This window comes from Neoarius graeffei, chromosome 5 (assembly GCF_027579695.1).
Source record: "Neoarius graeffei isolate fNeoGra1 chromosome 5, fNeoGra1.pri, whole genome shotgun sequence".
NCBI lineage: Eukaryota > Metazoa > Chordata > Actinopteri > Siluriformes > Ariidae > Neoarius > Neoarius graeffei.
Window position 1 is genome coordinate 109226903 of NC_083573.1, and position 27081 is coordinate 109253983.

General features: G+C 46.3%; 1 protein-coding gene across 1 annotated transcript in view; it reads left to right on the forward strand.

Moving 5' to 3' along the window:
• Window positions 1–23379, forward strand: part of ift140 (intraflagellar transport 140 homolog (Chlamydomonas)) — a 118292-nt gene extending 94913 nt beyond the window's left edge. Inside the window, exon 29 of the mRNA XM_060922721.1 lies at window positions 22871–23379. Coding sequence (XP_060778704.1) covers window positions 22871–23098 — 228 coding nt within the window. The 3' untranslated portion in view covers window positions 23099–23379. The remainder of the gene's footprint in view (window positions 1–22870) is intronic.
• Window positions 23380–27081: the final 3702 nt, after the last annotated feature.

The following is a 27081-nucleotide window of genomic DNA, read 5'->3' on the forward strand; positions in this document are numbered from 1 at the left end:
TCACAAAGTAAGAATGAAATTCAGTACGTTATGGACCTGCGCGCAAAACTCCACACGCTCACCCACCTAACTCAGGAGAATTTGCGGCAGGCCCAGGAACGGCAAGCCCGCCTGTACAACAAGGGTACGCGCCTTAGAGAGTTCACACCGGGAGATAAAGTACTCGTACTGCTGCCCACGTCGAGCTCCAAATTGATCGCCAAGTGGCAAGGGCCCTTTGAGGTCACACGGCGAGTCGGGGACGTCGACTATGAGGTGAGGCGAACAGACAGGGGTGGGGCGCTACAGATCTACCACCTCAATCTGCTGAAACTCTGGAACGAGGAGGTCCCCGTGGCGTTGGTGTCGGTAGTTCCGGAGAAGGCGGAGCTGGGGCCGGAGGTTCAAAAAGGGACATTGGCATCACGTACCTCTCCGGTCCCCTGTGGAGACCACCTCTCCCCGACCCAACTCACGGAGGTCGCCCAGTTGCAGGCCGAGTTTTCGGACGTGTTCTCGCCCCTGCCCGGTCGCACTAACCTCATAGAACACCACATAGAGACGCCCCCGGGGGTGGTAGTGCGTAGCCGCCCTTACAGGCTACCCGAACACAAAAAAAAAGTGGTTCGGGAAGAACTTCAGGCCATGCTCGAAATGGGCATCGTCGAGGAGTCCCACAGTGACTGGAGCAGCCCGGTGGTCTTGGTTCCCAAGGCCGACGGCTCGGTCCGGTTCTGTGTGGACTATAGAAAAGTCAATGCGGTGTCTAAATTCGACGCGTACCCAATGCCTCGTATTGATGAGCTGCTCGATCGACTAGGCACGGCTCGCTTTTACTCGACACTGGATTTGACGAAGGGATATTGGCAGATCCCCTTGACTCCATTATCCCGGGAGAAAACGGCCTTTTCCACACCGTTCGGCTTACACCAGTTCGTCACACTTCCGTTTGGGCTGTTTGGGGCGCCCGCTACGTTTCAGCGGCTGATGGACAGGGTCCTCCGGCCCCACGCCACCTATGCGGCCGCGTATTTGGACGATATTATCATTTATAGTAATGACTGGCAGCGGCACCTGCAACACCTGAGGGCCGTCCTTAGGTCGCTGAGGCGGGCGGGACTCACTGCCAACCCAAAGAAGTGTGCGATTGGGCGGGTGGAAGTACGGTATCTGGGCTTCCACTTGGGCAACGGGCAGGTGCGTCCCCAAATTAATAAGACAACAGCGATTGCGGCCTGCCCGAGGCCCAAGACCAAAAAGGGGGTGAGACAGTTCCTGGGGCTGGCTGGCTACTATCGTAGGTTTATACCTAATTATTCGGACGTCACCAGCCCGCTGACTGACCTCACTAAAAAGGGAGCGCCAGATCCGGTCCAGTGGACGGAGCAGTGTCAGCGGGCTTTCTCTGAGGTAAAGGCTGCACTGTGTGGGGGGCCACTTTTACACTCCCCTGACTTCTCTCTCCCTTTTATGTTACAGACGGATGCGTCGGACAGAGGGCTGGGGGCCGTTTTGTCCCAGCAGGTGGAGGGGGAGGACCGCCCGGTCCTTTACATCAGTCGGAAGCTGTCAGTGCGTGAGGGGCGCTACAGCACGATTGAGAAGGAGTGCCTGGCGATCAAGTGGGCGGTCCTCGCCCTCCGTTACTACCTGCTGGGGCGCCCTTTCACCCTCTGTTTGGACCACGCGCCCCTCCAGTGGCTCCACCGCATGAAGGATGCCAACGCGCGGATCACCCGTTGGTATCTGGCACTCCAACCCTTCAACTTCAAGATGGTCCACAGGCCGGGGGCGCAGATGGTCGTGGCGGACTTCCTCTCCCGTCAAGGGGGGGGGGGGGGAGTCGGCTGCAGGCCGGACGGGCGCCCGGCCTGAGTCAGGCGGTAGGGGTATGTGGCAGCGGGGGCGTGGTCAAGCGCTGGTCTGTGACAGGAGGGTGGAGTCAGGGAAGGTAAGTGGCAGAATCACTTCACCTGAGAGCAATTAACCTGTGTTTGTGTGTCTTCCCAGTGACCGCGCCCTATATGAGCAGGGAGAGTGAGAGCGAAGGGAGCTCTGCCCTGAACCAGACGCCGGTTGTGTGTGTCTGTCTGGCTGTTTGAATGAATTATTGTTTAGCTGAAAAGTCTAGCAATAAAACGCTATTTTGGAATCTGGTCTCTGTCCTGCCGTCCTCTGTGCTCCACCCACACATAGGGAGGCCTACAGCAGGCAAGGATCAACAACAGGATTACATTCAGGAGAGAACTCATAGCAAAAACTAATGAACAGGCTTCGTCACTGGGTTTGCACAGCATGTTAACTCAAGACTGAGTAAAGAACTCAGAAAAACAGGGAGCTTAAATAGGCACATAAACAAGACTCGGGCGAAACTAATACTTCAATAGTGAGACAAGTGAGCAAAACATGTGACCAAACAAGGACACTGAGGACCCCACATGGCCAAAAAAGGAATAGCAGTCACAAAAGTCATGACACCCCTCACCCCCCCCCCCCCCCCCCCCCCACACACACACACACACACACAAACATACGTCTCCTGATGTTCCTTCTGGGGCAATCAGGATGTCTCTGGTGGAAATCCTTGATGAGATCTGGGTCCAGAATGTCTCGGGCTGGGGCCCAGGGCCATGCCCCTGGGCCATACCTCTCCCAGTCCACCAAATATTGTAAGCCTTGCTGAACATGATGGGAGTTCAGATGGTTAATTATGTAAACCGGCTCACAGTCAATGATTCTAGAGGGTGGTGGGGGTCTGGTTGCAGGATCCAGTGGGCTGGTGGTAACAGGTCATAGATGGGAGACGTGGAAGGTGGGATTAATACACATGGCCTGGGGAATTTGAAGATGATGGGAGACTGGATTAATCATCCTCAACCTGCAGGGGAAGGTCTCGCATCGACAGCCAGACTATTTGCCCAGGACATAGCGATGGAGCAGGTCTGCCACGGCGGTTAGACTGGAGCTGGTATCGTTGTCCAGACCTTTGAAGAGCTGACCGGACCTTACGCCAAATGCATCTGCACCATTGGATGAAGCTCTGAGCTGAAGGTACCCTGACGTATGGCTCTTGGTCTGGGAACAGTGGAGGCTGAAACCCGAACTGGTGCTCAAAAAGTGAGAGACCTGTAGAAGAGCAACACTGGGTGTTATGAGCATAGTCTGCCCAGATGCCATACTTGCTCCAAGATGAAGGGTTAGTGGAAGCCAGGCATCAGAGCATGGTCTCCAGGACTTGGTTAAATCTTTGTCTGTCCATTAGACTCTGAGCCAGAAGAGAGGCTGACAGTGGCACCAATCAGCTAATAGAAGGACTTACAGAACTCTTTCCAGAGGAAGGCCAAAAATTCTGAACACTCGGTGAAAAACAATCTCAGCAGTCTCATGAGCAGAGGGGAGTTTGGGTAAAGGAACAAAACAGCAGGCCTTGGAAAAATGGTCCATAATAACCAAAGTTACTGTGTTACCTTGGGAGAGAGGGAGACCTGTAATGAAGTCCATGGAGATATGGGACCGGGGCCATTTGGGTATTGGGAGGGGGTGAAGGAGATCATGGGGAAGGGTGTGTGTGTGTGTGTGTGGAGGGGTCTTGTTTTAGGCGCAAACAGGGCAAGCAACAATGAAGGACTTGACATCTCCATTTATCCCAGGCCACCAGAACCGCCTCTTCACAAACTCTAATGTCGTGCTTGTGCTGGGAAGGTTAGTCAGCTGTGAGGAATGACCCATTGTAGGACCTGGGAGCCCACTGACATTGGGAAGAAAAAATCGTCCTGAAGGTCCATTACCAGGATCCCTCTGCTGGGCTTGTTTCACCACTGTCTCAATTCCCCAACATACAGAAGCCACAATCTTAAAGTCAGTAATTATGACTGTCGGTGTGTCCTCGTGTTCTGAAAAAGCCTGGATAGAGCATTTGGTTTCTGATTCTTTGAGCCAGGGTGATAAGACAATATAAAATCAAACCAATTAAAGAAAAGGGCCTAACTTGCCTGCCAAGGGTTTGGACATTTGGCTTTCTGTACATACACCAAATGTTTGTGGTATGTCCACACCAGTAAAGGATGCTGGGCCAGTTTGATTGCCAGGAGTTCTCTATCACCCACATCATAGTTTCTCTCAGCAGGAAATAGGCAAGAGGAGAAGAAGGTGTAAGGGTGGAGCTTGCATCTGCAGGACACTGAGGGAGAACTGCACCCACTGCCACATCCAAGGCATCTACTTCAATGAGAAAAGGGAGGGAAGAGTCAAGTCAAGTTTATTTGTATAGCGCTTTTAACAATAAACATTGTCGTAAAGCAGCTTTACAGAATTTGAATGACTTAAAACATGAGCTAATTTTATCCCTAATCTATCCCCAATGAGCAAGCCTGTGGCAACGGTGGCAAGGAAAAACTCCCTCAGACGACATGAGGAAGAAACCTCGAGAGGAACCAGACTCAAAAGGGAACCCATCCTCATTTGGGCAACAACAAACAACATGACTATAACATTAACAGTTTTAACATGAAGTCAGTTTCATTGATGTTATATCTCTTCATTGATGGTAACTTGAATGCGAAATTGTTCATGACAACTGCAGTCCTAAAGTTAGCAAGTCAACTGTAGTCCTCAGCCATAAAAGCATTACTGTAAGAGTCCAGAGCATCTTCCAAGTGTGACTTTCAACTGTCCATATGGGGCCGTCCTCCAAAGGAGCGATGTGATGAGACTCCAACCAGACACAGGGCACCAGGATGGATCAGGCAGGCCAGAGGAGCAGAAGAGGTCAGCATCTCGAGCTCAGGATTGACATGTAACTCAGAGGGACAGATTTGGGGGGGGGGGAAGAAAGCATAGGTTGTTAGGTATGCCCAATGTCACCTGAATACATAGGAACAGTATAAATTTTGTGCCGAGTACAAGCAGGGACTCCGGCAAAACTAACTATGGCGGTAACAAAAGCATGAACTAGTGTAGTGAGACCCTGATGTGGGTGGAGCACAGAAGCACGGCAGGTGGTTGTTTGCGTTTAAAGTGTTTCTTTTTTTTTTTGCTTTTCAGCATAAGGCTCAAAACCTCTCACTCTCTCACACGTGCGCACACACACACAGGCTATCATCGAGTCCTTGGCGCCATCCTCCCCTTCTCACTCTCCTTTTATCGGGCACAGTCACTGAAGGAGACACACAAACACATGTTAATTGATAACAGGTGTAGTGACATGACCACTCACCTTCCCTGACTCCGCTCTCCATTCACAGACCGACGCTCGGCCACGCCCCCGCTGCCATATACCCCTACCGCCCGACTCAGGCCGGGGAGCCGTCCGGCCTGAAGCCGACACCCCCCCCCTTGACAGGAGAGGAAGTCCACCACCACCATCTGTGCCCCGGCCTGTGGACCACCTCGAATTTAAACGGCTGGAGTACAAGATACCAACGGGTGATCCGCGCGTTGGCATCCTTCATGCGGTGGAGCCACTGGAGGGGAGCGTGGTCTGAACAGAGGGTGAAAGGGCACCCCAGCAGGTAGTACCGGAGGGCGAGGACCGCCCACTTGATGGCTAGGCACTCTTTCTCGATCGTGCTGTACCTGCCTTCCCTCATCGACAGCTTCCGGCTAATGTACAGCACGGGACGCTCCTCTCCCTCCACCTCCTGGGATAGAACGACCCCCAGCCCTCCGTCCAACATATCTGTCTGCAAAATAAAGGGGAGAGAAAAGTCAGGGGAGTGTAACAGTGGCCCCCCACACAGTGCAGCCTTTACCTTAGAGAAGGCCTTTTGGCATTTCTCCATCGACTGGAGCGGATCTGGTACTCCCTTTTTAGTGAGATCTGTCAGCGAGCTGGTGACATCCGAATAATTAGGTATGAACCTCCAATAGTAGCCAGCCAGCCCCAGGAACTCTCACCCCCTTTTTGGTCTTGGGCCTCAGGCAGGCCGCAATCGTTGCCGTCTTATTAATTTGGGGACGCACCTGCCCATGGCCCAAGTGGAAACGCAGATACTGTACTTCCACCCGCCCAATCGCACATTTCTTTGGGTTGGCTGTGAGACTCGCCCGCCTCAGCGACTTTAGGACGGCCCTAAAGTGTTCAAAGTGCCGCGGCCAGTCATTATCATCTACAGTAATGTCATCCAGATACGTGGCTGCGTAGATGGCGTTGGGGAGGAAGACCCTGTCCATAAGCTGCTGGAACGTAGCGGGCACCCCAAACAGCCCAAAAGGAAGTGTGACGAATTGGTGTAAGCCAAACGGTGTGGAAAAGGCCGTTTTCTCTTGGGACAGAGGAGTCAAGGGGATCTGTCAATATGCCTTCGTTAAATCCAGTGTTGAATAAAAACAAGCAGTGCCTAATCGATCGAGCAACTCGTCAACGCGAGGCATTGGGTACGCGTCAAATTTAGACACCGCATTGACTTTCCTATAGTCCAGACCAACCCATCGGTCTTGGGGACCAGGACCACTGGGCTGCTCCAGTAGCTGTGGGATTCCTCGATTATGCCCATTTCAAGCATGGCTTCAAGTTCATCCCAGACCACATTTTTTTGTGTTTGGGCAGACGGTAAGGGCGGCTGCGCACTACCACCCTCGGGGACGTCTCAATGTGGTGTTCTATGAGGTGGGTGCGGCCGGGCAGGGGCGAAAACATTTCGGAAAATTCTTTCTGCAATTGGGCTACCTCCCTGAGCTGGGTCGGGGAGAGGTGGTCTCCACAGAGGACCGGAGTGGTGGCCGATATCAATTTTCTTTTTTGAACCTCCAACCCCAGCTCCGCCTTCTCTGGAATTACTGACACCAACATCACGGGGACCTCCTCATTCCAACGTTTTAATAGATTGAGGTGGTAAATCTGTAATGCCCCACCCCTGTCCATTTGCCTCACCTCATAGTCAACGTCCCTGACTCACCGTGTGACCGTGAAGGGCCCTTGCCACTTGGCAACCAATTTGGACCTCGACGTGGGCAGTAATACGAGTGCTTTGTCTCCCAGTGTGAACTCCCTAAGGCACGTGCCCCGTCTTACAGTCGGGCTTGATGTCCTTGCGCCTGCCGCAAATTCTCCTGGGTTAAGTGCATGAGTGTGTGGAGTTTGGCGCGCAGGTCAAGAATGTATTGAATTTTGTTCTTACTAGGTGAAGGTTTCTCCTCCCAATTTTCACGTAGCACGTCCAAAATGCCACGCGGCTTCTGCCCATATAACAATTCAAATGGTGAAAATCCTGTGGAGGCTTGCGGAACCTCTCATACTGCAAATAACAGGGGCTCGAGCCACTTATCCCAATTACGTGCATCTTCGCTTACGAACTTCCAAATTATATTTTTGAGAGTTCGATTGAACCATTCTACTAAGCCATCCATTTGTGGGTGATAGACGCTGGTGCAGATAGGCTTAATACCCAGTAACCCATACAGCTCGCACAGTGTGCATGACATGAATGTAGTGCCTTGGTCTGTCAGGATTTCTTTCAGAATCCCAACCCGGGAGATAAAGCGGAAGAGTGCTTCTGCTATACTGCATGCTGAGATATTGCAGAGAGGCACTGCTTCTGGATATCACATTGCATAGTCCACCAGAACTAAAATAACGCGATATCCCCATGCTGACCGATCTAATGGCCCAACGAGATCTATCCCAATTCTTTCAAAAGGGGTCTCGATTAAAGGGAGAGGGCACAAAGGCACTTTTGGAGTGGCCGCAGGATTTACTAATTGGCATTTGCGGCACGCCGCACACCACCGACGGACATCCCCGTGAATCCCCGGCCAATAGAACCGGGCCATTATTCAGGCTACTGTCTTATCCTGCTCTAAGTGTCCGGCCATGGGATTAAAGTGAGCCGCCTGGAATATGAATTCCCAGCGGCTCTTTGGAATTAATAGCTACATTATCTTTTCGCCAGTTTGAGTGTCCTGCGTCACTCAGGATAACCTATCCTTAATAATAGCAAAGTAGGGGAAGGCCGGCATCGCATTTGGCTGGAGAATTTGACCATTGATTACTCTCACTTGGTCAAATGCATGCCGCTGAGTCCCGTCTCGCGACTGCTCTAACGGAAAATCCCCAAGGGAATCCCCAAGAGAGGGAGGAGGGGCAGGGCACTCCTCACTCCGTGTATCGCCCTGACGCGGTGCTGACGTAGACGGCTCTGTGACAGCTTCTCCCGCCAATGCTACTCTGGGGCTTTCCCTAGCTGAATTACGACAGGACCCACTCTTCACTATGTGTGTCATTAACTCCTTAAAACCCGGCCAATCAGTCCCCAAAATTAGCGAGTGGGTGAGATGAGGGTTAACCGCCACCATTACACTATGCTTTTCCCCTCGAAATAGAATGTGGACAGACACTAAAGGGTAGTTCTGGACATCCCTGTGCACACACAACACCTTCACCATTTGTGTTCTCCCCAATGCCTCACCTTGCACCAGGCTTTGGTGGATTGAGGTCTGGTTACAGCCGGAATCCACCAAAGCCTGATACGTATCCCCTTGGACACTTACCAGTATTCTATACGCTCTGGTCCGATCGAGGGCAGTTTCTGGCGCGTCGGGGACCCGGACCACTGCACCCACCTCCATCACGGAGCACTGATGTTGGAGATGTCCTGGCTCCCTGCAGCGCCAGCACACCGGCCCAGGCTCTTCCTCTGCACCGGTGTTATGGATATCACTCACCTGAGGGGGAGGAGACACAGACAAGGATGGGGGAAACGGGAGGACACCGCTGGGAGCCGGCCCCTGTGGTGGAGGAATGGAGCAAGGAGCAAGCAGAGAGAGAGAAGAGGAGACACGCCGTCCTGCTATCAGAACGGCCGCCATGTGGTCCTCTGCCAGCTCAATTGCCTGTTCCAGCGATGCCGGGCGATGACACTGGACCCACTACGCCATTCCTTCCAGAAGTCGCGCCACGAATTGCTTCAGTGTCACCAGGTCAATCACTCCCTCAGCATCGCGGTCATCTGTCCTCAGCCACCGCCAGTGTCCCGGAGTTGCTGCCCGAACGCGAATGGCCGGCCGGCCGACCTCCTCCAAGCGCAGCAAGCGGAAGTGCTGCCGTTGTTGCTCTGGGGAGCGGCTGACATGCTGGAGGATGGCTCTTCGAAGGTCTGTGTACATGAGCCGGCTGTTGGTGGGGAGCTGCAGCGCGGCCAGTTGCACCTCGCCCGTCAGCAGGGGGAGGAGGCGCACCACTTGCTGGTCCAGCGGCCAACCCCACGCCTCCGCTGCCTGCTGAAAGAGCACGAGCAAGGCTTCCGGGTCGTCGTGCGGACCCATTTTCATGAGGGTGAGGTGAGGAGGGTCTGCTCCGGTGGCGGTTGTGGGCCCCGCCGACGCGAGCAGGTGCCGGAACGCCTGGCGGCCGTCCTCTTGGGCCAGCACCAAGGCTTCAAACCGTTGTTCTTGCTCCTTTCGGAGGGCAACCAGCACTTGGTGCTGGTTCTGCTGGGCTGTGGATCAGGTCCTTAAACGGCGAGGACTCCATGGGGCTGTTCCCTTCTGCACTCTTCCCGGGTTTCAGCACCACTGTAGCGAGACCCTGATGTGGGTGGAGCACTGAAGCACGGCAGGCAGTTGTTTGCAATTAAAGTGTTTCTTTTATTTTTTCTTTTCGGCATAGGGCTCACGCGCACACACAGGCTATCATCGAGCCCTCGGCACCGTCCTCCCCTTCTCACTCTCCTTTTATCGGGGGCAGTCACTGAAGGAGACACACAAACACATGTTAATTGATAACAGGTGTAGTGACATGAGCACTCACCTTCCCTGACTCTGCCCTCCATTCACAGACTGACCCTCGGCCATGCCCCCGCTGCCACAACTAGTTTTTCTGCGTCGTGTAGTGACATTAAATTTCTTATCTTAGCAATATTTCTGAGATGAAAGAAAGCTATCCGGGTAATGTTTTCAATGTGAGTTTCGAATGAAAGACTGGGGTCATTAATCACCCCGAGGTCTTTTACTGCTGCACGTGAAGAAACAGAAAGGCCATCCAGAGCTACTATGTAATCAGAAAACTTACTTCGAGCTGCATGCGGTCTTAGTACAAGTACTTCAGTCTTGTCAGAGTTAAGCAGAAGGAAGTTAATAAGCATCCAGTGTCTAATGTCCTTTACACATTCCTCATTTCTATTAAGCTGGTGTCTCTCATCAGGTTTTGCAGAAACATACAACTGTGTGTCTTCAGCATAACAGTGGAAACTAATACAATGTTTACGAATAATATCACCCAGAGGTAACATATAAAGAAAGAAGCAGTGGACCCAAGACAGAACCTTGTGGAACACCAAACTTTACCTCAGTATGTCTAGAAAAATCACCATTTACATCAACATACTGATAGCGATCAGTTAAATAAGACTTGAGCCAGGAGAGGGCCGTTCCCTTAATTCCCACAACATTTTCTAGTGTATCCTGAAGAATGGAATGATCAATGGTATCAAATGCTGCAATAAGGTCAAGCAATACAAGCAGCGAGACACAGCCCTGATCAGACGCCAACAGTAGGTCGTTTACTACTTTAACCAAAGCTGTCTCTGTGCTATGATGAAGTCTGAATCCTGACTGATACATTTCATTGATGTTATTCCTGTGTAAATATGAGCATAACTGCTGTGCCACAGCTTTTTCAAGGATCTTGGAGATAAAGGGGAAGTTTGATATTGGCCAATAATTGGACAGCTGACAGGGATCAAAGTCAAGTTTATTTGTATCACGCTTTTAACAATAAACATTGTCGCAAAACAGCTTTACAGAATTTGAATGACTTAAAACATGAGCTAATTTTATCACTAATCTATCCCCAATGAGCACGCCTGTGGTGATGGTGGCAAGGAAAAACTCTCTCAGACAACATGAGGAAGAAACCTCAAGAGGAACCAGACTCAAAAGAGAACCCATCCCCATCTGGGCAACAACAGACAACATGACTATAACATTAACAGTCCTAACATAAAGTCAGCTTCGTTGATGCTATAAACCCCCCACTGATGGAAAGCCAAGCGCAAAACTGTTCACGACAACCGTAGTCCCAAAGTCAGCAAGTCAACTGCAGTCCCCAGCCACAAAAGCACCACTGCAAGAGTCCAGAGTGTCCTCTAGGCGTGACCCCCAACTGTTCACATAGGGCCGCGCTCCACAGGAGCGATGCGATGAGACTCCAACCAGACACAGGGCACCAGGATGGATCAGGCAGGTCCGAGGAGCAGAAGAGGTCAGCATATCGATCCCAGGACTGACATGTAGCTCAGAGGGACAGATTTTGGGGGGGGGGTAGAAAACACAGGTTGTTAGGTATGCCCAATGTCACCTGAATAAGTAGGAACAGTATACATATTGCACTGAGTACAAGCAGGGACTCCGGTAACTAACTATGACAGCATAAATAAAAGGGGAGAGCCAGAAGGTAACAGGCATGAAGGAGCCCTGGGACATAAAGCAGCCAGCCACTACACCGTCAACAAACTCGAGTGAGCAAGCGAGTGGGGACTGACAGCATCCATACATCCCAGTTTACCAAAACACTCTATGCCTGAGGACCCTCCAGAGCTACACCTTTACCTCATAAACACCATTAACAAAAGGCTTGGCTAAACAGATATGTTTTCAGCCTAGACTTAAACACTGAGACTGTGTCTGATTCCCGAACACTACTTGGAAGGCTGTTCCATAACTGTGGGGCTTTGTAAGAAAAGGCTCCACCCCCTGATGTAGCCTTCACTATACGAGGTACCAGCAGATAGCCTGCATCTTTTGATCTAAGTAGGCATGGTGGGTCATAGAGGAGCAGAAGTTCACTCAGGTACTGTGGTGTGAGACCATTCATTGCTTTAAAGGTCAATAGTGGTATTTTATAATCAATACGAAATTTGATTGGGAGCCAATGCAGTGTGGATAAGACAGGGGTGATGTGGTCATATTTTCTAGTTCTAGTAAGGACTCTTGCTGCTGCATTTTGAACTAACTGGAGCTTGTTTATGCACTTATTGGAACATCCAGACAGTAAGGCATTACAATAATCCAACGTGGAGGTAACAAAAGCATGAACTAGTTTTTCCGCATCATGTAGTAACATTAAATTTCTTATCTTAGCAATATTTCTGAGATGAAAGAAAGCTATCCGGGTAATGTCATCAATGTGAGTTTCGAATGAAAGACTGGGGTCAATAATCACGCCGAGGTCTTTTACTGCTGCACGTGAAGAAATAGAAAGGCCATCCAGAGTTACTGTGGAATCAGAAAACTTACTTTTAGCTGCATGTGGTCCTAATACAAGTACTTCAGTCTTGTCAGAGTTCAGCAGAAGGAAATTAATAAGCATCCAGTGTCTAATGTCCTTTACACATTCCTCAATTCTATTAAGCTGGTGTCTCTCATCAGGTTTTGCAGAAACATACAACTGTGTGTCATCAGCATAACAGTGGAAACTAATACAATATTTACGAATAATATCACCCAGAGGTAACATATATAAAGAAAAAAGCAGTGGACCCAAGACAGAACCTTGTGGAACACCAAACTTTACTTCAGTATGTCTAGAAATATCACCATTTATATCAACATACTGATAGCGATCAGTTAAATAAGACCTGAGCCAGGAGAGGGCCGTTCCCTTAACTCCCACAACATTTTCTCATCTATCCAGAAGAATGGAATGATCAATGGTATCAAATGCTGCAATAAGGTCAAACAACACAAGCAGCGAGACACAGCCCTGATCAGACGCCAACAGTAGGTCATTTACTACTTTAACCAGAGCTCTCTCTGTGCTATGATGAGGTCTAAATCCTGACTGATACATTTCATGGAGGTTTGATATTGGCCGATAATTGGACAGGTGACAGGGATCAAGGTCAGGTTTTTTAATCAGGGGTTTGATAACTGCTAGTTTAAAGGATTTGGGTACATAACCAATCATAAGAGAATAATTTATTATTTTTAGAAGTGGTTCAATTACTTCAGATATTATCTGTTTGAATAGACGTGTAGGTAAGGGATCTAGTACACAAGTTGAGGCTTTTGATGCCGGGATTAATGAAAGTAATTCAGTTTCTTTTAGGGGAGTAAAACATTCTAATTGATGATCTGATACTACAGGGTCACTTACATTGTCTGACCTTAAATTAGTAGTTTGAAATTTTTGTTGGATATTCTCAATTTTGTCATTAAAAAAAAATCATGAAATCGTTGCTACAACATACTGCAGGTGTGCATGTGTCTATAGTGGACTTATTCCTGGTTAATTTTGCTACGGTATTAAATAGGAATCGAGGATTATTTTTTGTTATTTTCTATTCAGGAGGAGAGATATGTTGATCTCGCAACACTAAAAGCTTTTCTATACTTCAGGAAGCTCTCCTTCCACGCTAATTTGAACACTACCAATTTTGTTTGACGCCACTTACATTCCAATTTTTGAGTGGTCTGTTTTAAAGTGCGAGTGTCATCATTATACCAGGGTGCTAATTATTTGTCTCTGACCATTTTCCTTTTAAGAGGAGCTACATTATCTAAAGTATAGCGGAACGTTGACTCTAAGCATTCAGTTGCTTGATCAAGTTCTGCAGGGGCTGACAGTGACCCAATCAACACTGAAAACTCTGGGAGATCATTTATAAAGCGCTGTGCATTAGTTAACATGAATGTACATTTAATACAGTAGTGTGGTGAGGTCTGTATATTATTACTCAGACATATTTTGAATGAGATGAGATAATGATCTGAGATAACTTCAGACTGTGGAAGTATGACTATATTTTCTGCATTTAACCCGAATGTTAGTATTAAATCGAGGGTGTGACCACAATTATGGATCGGTCCTATGTCATTCTGATTAATCCCTACTGAATCTAAAATGGACAAAAACGCTGTTTTCAAAGGGTCTTCTGGGTTATTGAAGTGAATATTAAAATCTCAGATAACTAAAGCTTTGTCTAAGGAAATAACCAGATCTGAGATAAAATCTGCAAATTCAGAAAGAAACTCAGAATATGGCCCTGGGGGCCTGTAAATAATAAGAAATGGAATTGACTGGGTAGACTTATTTTTCGAGGCTACATACATTATATGATTATGAAGAACTTCAAATGTATAAAATTTATAACCAGGTTTTTGTGTTACACCTAGATAATCATTATAAATAACCGTGACGCCTCCTCCTCTGCCAGTTAGATGAGGCTATTGTATATAACTGTATCCAGGAGGACTCGCTTCATTTAATGCTATATATTCATTTGGCTTAATCCATGTTTCAGTTAAACAAAGTACATTAAACTCCTGATCAGTAATGAGTTCATTAACCATTAGCGCTTTAGATGTAAGCGATCTAATATTTAATAGCCCCACCTTTAGATCAAAGGAGCTGGCAGCAGCTGTACAGTCAATATGATCGAAGTTTATATTGATTAGGTTACTGGAACAAACTCTCTGAATATTTCTACCTTTTTGTTTAGCTCAGGGAACAGACACGGTCTCGATGTAGTGGACCCTGAGTGACGACTCTGTGCAGCTAGCAGACAGTCGGTTTAGCCTGTTCGTCTGCTCCCTGGCCTTGGCTCTGGATTGTCAGAAATTAACTAGGCCTGTTCTGAGACTATGACCTATGCTGCAGGAAATGAGAGCAGCACCTTCCCGAGTGGGATGGATACCATCCCGCCCTAACAGGCCAGCAGTGCCCTCAAGATTAGCCCAATTATCTATAAAGCCCACACTGTTTTCAGAGCACCACCTGGACAACCAGCAGTTCAGCGACCATAACCTGTTGTAAGCTACATTGCCATGCCATATTGGGATGGGGCCAGAGCATACTACAGCATCGGACATCGCCTTCGCTAATTTAAACACCTCTACAAAGTTACTCTTAGTAACCTCAGACTGACGAAGGCGTACATCATTAGCGCCTGCATGGATAACTATCTTTGAGAACCTGTGCTTGCCTAGGACCCTAAGATTACCTGCTATGTCTGGTGCCCTGGCTCCCAGTATACACCTGACTAAAGCTGCTGGTGCCCCTAAAGGCTGAGCTAATTTCACATGCCGTATGATAGAGTCCCCTATAACCAGAGCTCTTTCAGGTTTCTCAGTGAGTACATCACTAAGGAGAGCAAACCTATTTGACACGTGATGCCGAGAGGAGTGGTGCTCCCGTGGGCAAGCCTCAGCGGTAGCTTTGGCTCTACGCTTATGCCACCAAGTCGTCACCCATTCGCCCCTCTGTAAGGGCTCTAGTGCCAGAGTTGGGGGATTACTAACTCCACCTAAGGCATCCAGACTTTCCTCTACAGAAACTACACTGTTCTCATGCTCACTGGCCTTCTCTAAAGCCTGGACACGCACTTCTAGCACTGTAATTTTCTCCATCAGAGAGCTAACTAATCTGCACTTATCACAAATAAAGCTATCGCTAGGGACGGAGGAAGAATGACTAAACATCCTGCACTCAGCACACTGAACAGGCTGAAGGTGTGCCATGATGAATTCACATACCTTAATCAAAGATCTGTTGATATTAAAGCAGATCTGATGTGGATGGCCTCTGCTTGTGGTCTTTACACAGGAGGAGAAAGAAAAGGAAAGCTTCCAGTCTCGGCGTTCTTCCGAAAAAAAAGAGAAAAAAGTAGAAAAAGGAAAGCGAAAGTGGAAAGTACAAAAAGGAAAGCAACAGTCCAATAAAAATGAAGAGGGTACTAGAAAATTATCTGTAGAAAAAAATAAAAAGAGATTAGTAATTAACGCCAACACTCGTGGAAAAAAAGACTTGTCGCAAACAACTCAGGAACCAGGAAGTGCATAGCACAGAATGTGCATGTGCATAGAACAGTTCAAGGTCAGGGTTTTTAATCAGCGGTTTGATAACTGCTAGTTTAAAGGATTTGGGTGCATAGCCAATCCTAAGAGAAGCATTTATTATTTTTAGAAGCAGTTAAATTACTTCAGGTATTATCTATTTGAATAGACATGTAAGTAAGGGATCTAGTACACAAGTTGAGGCTTTTGATGCGGAGATTAATGAAAGTAATTCAATTTCTCTAAGGGGAGTAAAACATTGTAATTGCTGATCTGATACAGTTATATTGTTAACTACAGGGTCACTTACAGTGCCTTGAAAAAGTATTCATACCCCTTGAACTTTTGCACATTTTTCCACCTTACAACCACAAACTTAAAAGTTTTTTTTATTAAGATTTTATGTGATAGACCAACACAGAGTAGCACATAATTGTGAAGTGAAACGAAAATGATAAATGTTCTTCAAAATTTTAAACAAATAAAAATCTGAAAAATGTGGTGTGCATTAGTATTAATCCCCCTGCACTCTGATACCTCTAAATACAATCCAGTGCAATCAATTGGCTTCAGAAGTCATCTAATTAGTTAATAGAATCCTACTGTGTGTAATTTACTCTCAGCATAAATACACTTGTTCTGTGAAGGCCTCAGTGGTTTGTTAGAGAACACTGAAGAACAAACAGCATCATGAAGACCAAAGAACTCACCAGACAGGTCAGGGATAAAGTTCTGGAGAAGTTTAAAGCAGGGTTAGGTTATAAAAAAATATCCCAAGCTCTGAACATCTCAAGGAGCACTGTTCAATCCATCATTCAAAAATGGAAATAGTATGGCACAACTGCAAACCTACCAAGACATGGCCATCCACCTAAACTGACAGAGTGAGCAAGGAGAGCACTGGTCAGAGAAGCAGCCAAGAGGCCCATGATTACTCTGGAGGAGCTGCAGAAATCCACAGCTCAGGTGGGAGAATCTGTGCACAGGACAACTATAAGTCGTACACTCCACAAATCTGGCCTTTTTGGAAGAGTGGCAAGAAGAAAGCCATTGTTGAAAGACAGGCATAAGAAGTCCCATTTGCAGTTTGCCAGAAGCCATGTAGGGGACACAGCAAACATGTGGAAGAAGGTGCTTTGGTCAGATGAGACCAAAGTTGAACTTTTTGACCTAAATGCAAAGCGCTATGTGTGGCAGAAAACTAACACTGCTCATCGCCCTGCACACACCATCCCCACTGTGAAACATGGTGATGGCAGCATCATGCTATGGGGATGCTTTTCTTCAGCAGGGACAGGGAAGCTGGTCAGAGTTGATGGGAAGATGGATGGAGCTAAATACAGGGCAATCCTGGAAGAAAACCTGTTGGAGGCTGCAAAAGACTTGAGACTGGGAAGGAGATTCACCTTACAGCAAGACGATGACCCTGAACATACAGCCAGAGCTACAATGGAATGGTTTAGATCAAAGAATATTCATGTGTTAGAATGGCCCAGTCAAAGTCCAGACCTAAATCCCATTGAGCATCTGTGGCAAGACTTGAAAATTGCTGTTCACAGATGTTCTTCATCCAATCTGGCTGAGCTTGAGCTATTTTGCAAAGAAGAATGGGCAAAAATGTCAGTGTCTAGATGTGCAAAGCTGGTAGAGACATACCACAAAAGACTTGCAGCTGTAATTGCAGCAAAAGGTGGCTCTACAAAGTATTGACGCAGGGGGGCTGAATACTAATGTACATCACATTTTTCAGATTTTTATTTGTTTAAAATTTTGAATACCATTTATCGTTTTCGTTTCACTTCACAATTATGTGCTACTCTGTGTTGGTCTATCACATAAAATCTCAATAAAAAAACTTTTAAGTTCGTGGTTGTAAGGTGGAAAAATGTTAAAAAGTTCAAGGGATATGAATACTTTTTCAAGACATTGTCAGACCTTAAATTAGTAGTTTGAATTTTTTTGTCGGATATCCTCAATTTTGTCATTAAAAAAATTCATGAAGTCATTGCTACTGCATACTGCAGGTGTGCATGTGTCTATAGTGGACTTATTCCTGGTTAATTTTGCTACAGTATTAAATAGGAATCTAGGATTATTTTTTGTTATTTTCTATTCAGGAGGAGAGATATGTTGATCTAGCAGCACTAAGAGCTTTTCGATACTTCAGGAAGCTCTCCTTCCAAGCCAATTTGAATGCTACCAATTTTGTTTGACGCCATTTCCGTTCCAATTTTCGAGTGGTCTGTTTTAAAGTGCGAGTGTCATCATTATACCAGGGTGCTAATTTTTTGTCTCTGACCATTTTCCTTTTAAGAGGAGCTACATTATCTAAAGTATAGCGGAACATTGACTCTAAGCATTCAGTTGCTTGATCAAGTTCTGCAGGGGCTGACAGTGACCCAATCAACATTGAAAACTCTGGGAGATCATTTATAAAGCTCTGTGCAGTAGTTGACGTGAATGTACGTTTAATACAGTAGCGTGGTGAGGTCCATATATTATTACTCAGACATATTTTGAATGAGATGAGATAATGATCTGAGATAACTTCAGACTGTGGAAATGTGACTATATTTTCTATGTTTAACCCAAATGTTCGTATTAGATCGAGAGTGTGACCACCGTTATGGGTCGGTCCTATGACATTCTGATTAACCCCTATTGAATCTAAAATGGACACAAACGCTGTTTTCAAGGGGTTTTCTGGGTTATCAAAGTGAATATTAAAATCTCCAACAACTAAAGCTTTGTCTAAGGAAATAACCAAATCTGAGATAAAATCTGCAAATTCAAAAAGAAACTCAGAATATGGCCCCGGGGGCCTGTAAATAATAAGTAACAGAATTAACTGGGTAGACTCATTTTTCAAGGCTGCATACATTATATTAGTATGAAGAACTTCAGATGTATTAATTTTATAACCAGGTTTTTGTGTTACATCTAGATAATCATTATAAATAACCGCAACGCCGCCTCCTCTGCCAGTTAGACGAGGCTGGTGTATATAACGTTATCCAGGAGGACTCGCTTCATTTAATGCTATATATTCATTTGGCTTAATCCATGTTTCAGTTAAACGAAGTACATTAAACTCCTGATCAGTAATGAGTTCATTAACCATTAGCGCTTTAGATGTAAGAGATCTAATATTTAATAGCCCCACCTTTAGATCAAAGGTGCTGGCAGCAGCTGTACAGTCAGTCTGATCTAATTTTATATTGATTAGGTTACTGGAACAAACTCTGAGTATTTCTTTTTTGTTTAGCTTGGGGAACAGACACAGTCTCGATGTAGTGGACCCTGAGTGACGAGACTGTGAAGCTAGCAGACAGTCTGTTTAGCCTGTTTGTCTGCTCCCTGGCCTTGGCTCTGGATTGTCAGAAATTAACTAGGCCTGTTCTGAGACGATGCAAGAAATGAGAGCCGCACTTTCCCGAGTGGGATGGATACCATCCCACCCTAACAGGCCAGCAGTGCCCTCAAGATTAGCCCAATTATCTATAAAGTCCACACTGTTTTCAGAGCACCACCTGGACAACCAGCAGTTCAGTGACCATAACGTGCTGTAAGCTACATTGCCACGCTGCATTGGGATGGGGCCAGAGCATACTACAGCATCGGACATTCTCTTTGCTAATTTAAACACCTTTACAAAGTTACTCTTCGTAACCTCAGACTGACGAAGGCGTATATCATTAGCTCCTGCATGGATAACTATCTTTGAGAACCTGTGCTTGCCTAGGACCCTAAGATTACCTGCTATGTCCGGCACCCTGGCTCCCAGTATACACCTGACTAAAGCTGCTGGTGCCCCTAAAGGCTGAGCTAATTTCACATGCCGTATGATAGAGTCCCCTATAACCAGAGCTCTTTCAGATTTCTCAGTGGGTGCATCACTAAGGAGAGCAAACCTGTTCGACACACCAAGCGGAAAGGAATGGTGCTCCCCTGGGCGAGCCTCAGTGGTAGCTTTGGCTCTATGCTTATGCTGCTGAGACGTCACCCATTTGCCCCACTGTAAGGCCTCTAATGCCGGAGTTGGGGGATTACTAACTCCACCTAGGGCATCCAGACTTTCCCCTACAGAGACTACACTGTTCTCATGCTCACTGGCCTTCTCTAAAGCCTGGACACGTGCTTCTAGAACTGCAGTCTTCTCCGTCAGAGAGCTAACTATTTTGCATTTATCACAAATAAAGCTATCGCTAGTGACGGAGGAAGAATGACTAAACATCCTGCACTCAGCACACTGAACAGGCTGAAGGTGTGCCATAATGAAAGGATTCACATACCTTAATAGAAGATCTAGTGATATTAAAGCAGATCCGATATGGATAGCCTCCACTTGTGATATTTACGCAGGAGGAGAAAAAAGAAAGCTTCCAGTCTTGGTGTTCTTCTGAAAAAAGAAAGAAAAAAACGGGAAAAGGAAAGTGAAACTGGAAAGTACAGTTAAAGTAAGGATAGGAGCTGAAGTAAACCTCAACTTAAGATCTTGAAAAGTCTTCTCAGCCTCTGGAGACCAGACAAAAGGGCCAGACTGCTTCTTGGTTAGGTTAGACAGTGGTGCAACCACTGAGCTGAAATTTCTAATGAATTTCTTATTTGTGAAACCAAAGGAAGCATTGAACTTCCTTGACAGAGGTGGGCGGAGGCCAGTCATGGACCACTTGAGTCTTCTTGGGGTCCATGCAAAGGTTCCCCTTGGACAAGATGAACCCCAAAAAGGAAAGCTCAGAAACATGAAATTTGCACTTCTTGGGCTTCACAAAAAGATGTTTATCAAGAAGGCACTCGAGAACAGCTCTGACGTGGTGGACATGCTCATGATGGGACTTTGAGAATAACAGAATATCATCCAAATAGACAAAGATGGACCAGTTCAACCTATCCCTCTGGATGTCATTGATGAGTGCCTGGAAAACAGCTGGGCATTGGTTACCCCAAATGGCATAACCAAGTACTCATGCCTGGCTGATGTGTTGAAAGCTGTCCTCCACTCATCTCCCTCCCAGATCTGAACCCGGTGGTAGGCATTGTGAAGGTCTAACTTGGTGAAGATTGTTGCTCCCTGAAGCAGCTCAAAGGCTGAAGACATAAGGGGTAAAGGGTAATGGTTTCTCACAGTAATTTTGTTCAGCTCGAAAGTTCCTGGAAGGAAGTCAATTGCACAATCATAAAGCCTGTGAGGAGGAAGTGATGTGGCTGTTTTCTTACTGAAAACCTATTCAGGTCATGGTACTCAGAAGGGACTTGGCATAACTTGAGAGGACTAGGATACTTAGGGATGGGGCAGAGACTCTAGAGAGGAGACAAGTAGCTTGGCAAGTGGGCCCCCACTTGACCACAGTTCCTGAAGACCAATTGATGTGGGGATTGTATTGAGACAACCAGGTAAAACCAAGTAATACTGGGAAGTCGAGGGACTGAGTAAGGTTAAATTGGATCTTTTCATGATGACTTCCATCTATGGACATAAGAAGAGATGCAGTAAGGTGGTCAATGGTACCTTCTCTCAAGGGTCTTCCATCAAGGGCGGTCACAGTGAGGGGTGGTCCAGATTGGTTACAGGGAGGTGAAGGTCACTGGCTAGAGAGGAATCTATGAAGGTACCAGCTGCACCAGAGTCTACGAGGGCCTGTAGAGTGTGGTGTTGCTGGTGTCCCCAGGAAATCATGATTAGTATCCATAGGCATGTGGTAGAGGCTGCAGGAGTAAAGGCCACACCTGTCACAGTATTCCCTCTCCTGGATGGGACTGCACTTTTTCTTGAAAGCTTGGGGCATGATGAGCAAAAGTGGTCAAACTTCCCGCAATAGAGGCAGCATTTCTCCCTGATTCTATGGTTTTGTTCAGCCTGAGAGAATCTGGTTCTTCCTAGCTGCATAGGTTCTTCAGGTCCAGGGGTCAAACTCTGGAGGCCCTGTGACCACTACAAAGGACTCAAGGCTGAACCACCAGGACGACACTCAAGCTGTCGTTCATGCCTCCTTTCACGCAGTTGGTTGACAAGCTGGATAGTCTGGTCAATCAGGGATTCAAGGTGAGTGGCTGGCTCTCTCATCACCAATTCATCTTTGTTGCAGTCATGATGGAAGGTGGCAATGAGCACTTCTATGTTCCACCTGCTCTCTGCTGCCAGGGTGCGGAAGTGCACAGCATATTTGGCCACGCTGGAGTTACCCTGGCACAGCTGGAACAATCTGTTGGCTGCCTCTCTGCCCCCAACTGGATGGACAAACACTCGCTGGTCCCAAGCCTGGATAGTGCCAGTCCCAAGCCCAGAAAGACTGGGGAGGGTTGTGTCAGAAAGGGCATCCAGTTTAAAAAATAAAAATAAAAAAAGCTATGCCAAATCAAATATGCGGAACAGAGCCGCTGTGGCGACCCCTTAACGGGAGCAGCCAAAAGAAGAAGAAGGAGGTCAGGAGGTCAGTTTTGACCTCTAACATAATTGTTGTAAATTTATCTGTAATGTGAAGTCTTGAACACAAATAAAATATCCCTGAAGTACACACATGCTAGAAAGAAATAATCAAATAGAATATATAGCTCCAATATCCATAATAGCAATTGAAATCCATAAAATGTTCTAAAATATGCATTTCATAATGGAAATTTATGGCCTTGTGTAAAGTAAAATTGTGTAATTATGGACAGTCAAATTCAAGTTAAATGAAATTGTAGAGTAAAATATGTTTTAAGACTGTTTTGAGGTCCATTTAGCCATATTGGGTCAAAACTGACCAGCAAATATTGATGATGTAACTCGTTAGCAAACATAATAGGAGGGTTCATGATTGTGGAAGTAAGAAAGGTGTGCATATTTTTCCTACCTGGTTTCTAAATGTTGGTTTACTTTTTGGGGACAAATGAATACATGTTAAAATTTGTTGATTTTCTTGTCACCTGAGGTTATTTGTTTGTTTATAGAAGTTGGTGAGGACCACACCATTATTATTTAGGCCCTGATGAATAAAAATAGAAGTGATGGATTTGATACTTTCTTTTTCCAATGAATGTAATGTTCTTAAAAGCCATGCAGTGAGGGCACACTGTTTTTCTTTTGGTATAAAAGTCAGAATGTGTCTCATAGTCAAAGGTCACATATGTTGTGTTACAGGCATGGGTAAAGCTGGAGGAGCTGAGACGTTTGCATCCATCGGTGAATGTGAGTGTATACGTCAGTGCTCGCAGTCTGGACACTCTGCAGAATGCCATCGGAGTAAGACTCAACCATGGAGACTCTACACATGTGAACACACACCACCGAGATGCAGACAACACACGCACACAGAGTGATGGCGAGGATGAGGAGGAAGTGGAGGAGGAAGAGAACCTCAATGACTGAGGGGTGCTTATTACAGCACACAGACGCGTGCACACACACACACACAGCTTCATCAAAGAATGTGTGAGTGTTTGATTAATCCTGAGCTTTAAACATAATGGTTTGTGTGTGTTGCCTTCAGGAACAGACATTCTTGCCACTTATCTATACACACTGTGGTTTATATTGTGTGTGTGTAACAGTTAATTTTTTTATAGACTTGTGTCTTTTTTTTATACATTTTACACTATTTATAGGACACATACTCCATGTAATATTTTGTATTGCTCCCTGTATAGAATGTTTCCCTATTTTATTAAAAGTTTTTAACTCCTGATCTGAGGGGTTTTTTTTACTAGTCAGTATATTTAAATTCCCTCACACTCAAGTAAGCACTTTATCTTGGTGGATCCCGAACCTACCCTGAAGACACAGGGCATCAAGTGGGAATACACTCTGGGTGGGCCACCAGTCAATTGTACGATAATCAAATTTGCAAATTTTAAAGATTATTTAGATAAGAAGAGTGTTTATAGAGGGGTTGCACAGTGGTGCAGTGGTTTGCACTATCACATCACAACAAGAAGGTTCTGGTTTTTGGACTTGGTGGCCTGGAATGAGGTCTTTTCTCCAGGTGCTCTGGTTTCCTCCCACAGTTCAAACATGTGGGTTCAGTCAACTGGCTGCTCTAAATTGCCCAGTCAACTGGCTGCTCTAAATTGCCCAGAGGTGTGATAGTTCATCTCTGTGTTAGACCTGTGACAGATTGAAGACCTGCCCAGGGTGAACCCCACCTCTCACCCAAAATCAGCTGGGATTGGCTCTATCTTCCCCCACGACCCTGACAGTTAAGCAGAATAGATAATGGAAGGAATGGTGGTAGAGGTCAGAGTCCTCTGTCTTGAAAATGTCAGAAAACTTAAAGTTGCTGACTGTTACAAAACACTGACACTGGAGACTCCTTCCAGAAATGTTAAATAAACATCTCCTTACAGAAAACTTCATCATATCAATGATTACACTTTTTTTTTTAATCAGTTTATACTGCCTCTATACAAGTATGAGAGGTTAGTTCAGGTGTATTGTCCCTAAAACAAGTTACTTAGTGTCTTGAGATTTTTGTATACAAGGATTTGTTGTTTCATCACAAAGGTCTGGAGATACAACCTTGTAATCACCTGGAATACATTAGCAACCAGTAGAGATTCCATAGCAAACACCGAGCTGCATTATAGCAACCCACCTATAAACACACTTGCAACCACTTGGGCAACAATAACAAATGTTGAAGACACAAAAAAACAGCTGCAATTTCATAGCAACTGCCAAACTATGTTCGAGCAACCACCTGGGATAAAATATTGAATACCAGAGTAAATTTCTAGCAAAATCCTAGCAACCACCTTCACCATAACAACCCTCCCCCATTCCAGAAGCAGTTTTGTGATTGATTAGCCCACCTGGAGTAACATAGCAACTACCTAAAAACATTTCAACCCCACAGCAACACCCTAGCAAACACCTTGACACTATAGCAACACCAAAACAACTGCCCAGACACTCACTACCCTAGTCTGGTTAACACCAGACCATATCACAAGTGAAATATGTTCTGGAATCCGCCTGTTGAATTTCTCGTAGGGGAGGTGTGGTTTACGATTGTCAACGGCCGTTTATTGGATGTTGCGAATGTCTATCATTTGGCGTATGCGTAGCCCATGGCCAATCATGGCAGTTGTACCCAGTGACGTAGTTAGAGTGACGAAGAGGCGAAGAAGAGAAGGTTTTTTTTTTAAACAAACTTTCGCTCTAAACTATTCAGAACAGTGTCTAAAGCTTGATCGGAAGTTTGGTTCGTATCGCTCGCCGCCATGTTAAATGTGATCCATAAACAGTCCCAAATAAACTACAAGCTTCCGTTTGTCAAGTAGTATGCGTCACCGTCTTTCCACCCCTCCCCACTCTCTGACTGGCTCCCTAACTCAGGCAAGCCTTTAGACCATAGTTTCCATGCTGTCTTTTCAGATCGGAACGATTGTGCAAAGCAGCATGGGATTTCCCAGGCTATCACTACCCACCATTTGGTATAAAATAGCAACCATCTTGGCATGGTGGTGTAGTGGTTAGCACAGTCGCCTCAGAGCAAAGAAGGTTCTGGGTTCGAGCCCAGCAGCCGGCGAGAACCTTTCTGTGTGGAGTTTGCATGTTCTCCCCGTGTCTGCATGGGTTTCCTCCAGGTGCTCCGGTTTCCCCCGCAGTCCAAAGACATGCAGTTAGGTTAACGTGGGGTGGCCTTGGGCTGAATTGCCCTTAAGCAAGGTACCTAACCCCTGACTGCTCCCTGGGCACCCTAGTGTGTGGCTGCCCACTGCTCTGGGTGTGTGTGCGCATGTGTTCACTGCTTCAGATGGGTTAAATGCAGAGGATGAATTTCACTGTGCTTGAAGTGTGTATGTGACAAATAAAGGTTTCTTCTTCTTAATCTGTTAAAGTGCTAGTCTTAGACATCACCCTTGGAAATTATACCTTATAAAACTAGAAATGTTAAATAGGTTAATATCTGAATTGTATTTTAATACAAGACTGGGAACATGTTCTATTTAGCCAGTAAAGTTTGGCTCTTTGAGTCCACCATTACATGAATACGTTCCTGGTAAGTTACTGTTAATTCAAAGGAAGTGACATCATATGCAAAATGCTTGCAAGTTTATGGCATTTCTAGCTTTGTCTGCTTTGCAAAGTGTAGCATGTTTTTTTCTGCTCCATACATTTTGAAAAAGATACATTTGTGAGGCAGAATCACATAGAAAGATTTGAGCGACGTCTGGTACACAGAGCAGTTCCTACAATCTGGAAACAGAAGTCAAGCACCATTCCGAAGAGCTCACTGCACAGTAAGTGTCAAGCTTGTGTTGGCCCTGTTGCTTGAATTTATTAGTTGTCCTTAGTCTTTTATCCTTTTCATTGATCACAGTTCTGAAGTGTCAGCTTGCAATTACCGTTATGTATTTTTTACTACAAATCACAGTATCTCTGCAACCATAAAAGATTTTTTTCAAAATTCCAAAACCTATGATCTTCTTCCTGTCACACCTGTGCGTCATGGCGCATGCAACAGCCAGACTCTCGGGTGCGCTCCGGACCATGCATGCATGCCAAGCGGACTCTCACACGCATGCCAACTATGCACACTTGCACAAGATGAAGGAGCAATCAGTGCACCTATATAAAGACTCTGAAATCACACGCTCACTGCGAAGTATTATGCTATGTTACTGTGGTAGTGGGGGCATGGCCAAGCATCAGTTTGCGAATGGGGGACGGGGTCAGGGAAGGTGAGTGGCCAAGTCATTACACCTGTTGTCAATTAATGTGTGTGTGGGTGTGTTTGTTGCAGTGATGGTGGAACATAATAAAAGAGAGGGAGAAAGCAGAGAGAAGGGAGCTCTCCAGACCAGAACATGACTGTGTGTGCATGTGTCCTAGAATGAACAAGTGAAGCTGAAAAGCCTCAATAAACATGTGTGTGAATATCATATCCTGCCTGCCATGCTTCTGTACTCCACCCACATCAGGGAAGTGGTACAGTGGTTCCGAAACCTGGGAGTACAGAAGGGAACCACCCCATGGAGTCCTGGCCATTCAAAAATCTCATCCATGCCCTTGCTACCACTCAGCAGAACTAGCATCATGCGCTGATCGCACTCCGTAATAAGCAAGAACAACGCTTCAAAGCTTTGATGCTGTCCTGGCAGGAAGATCGCCAGGTGTTCCGGCACCTGCTCACATCAGTGGGGTTCTCAATTGCCACGGCAGTGGATCCTCCCCACATCACCGTGATGAAGATGGGCCCACATGACAATCAGGAAGCCTTCCTAGTGTTCTTTGAGCAAGCGGCTGAAGCGTGGGGGTGGCTGGTTGAGCAACACACAGCCCACCTACTTCCGCTATTGACTGGCGAGGCGCAGCTCATCATGCAGCAGCTCCCCACCAACAGCCGGCTC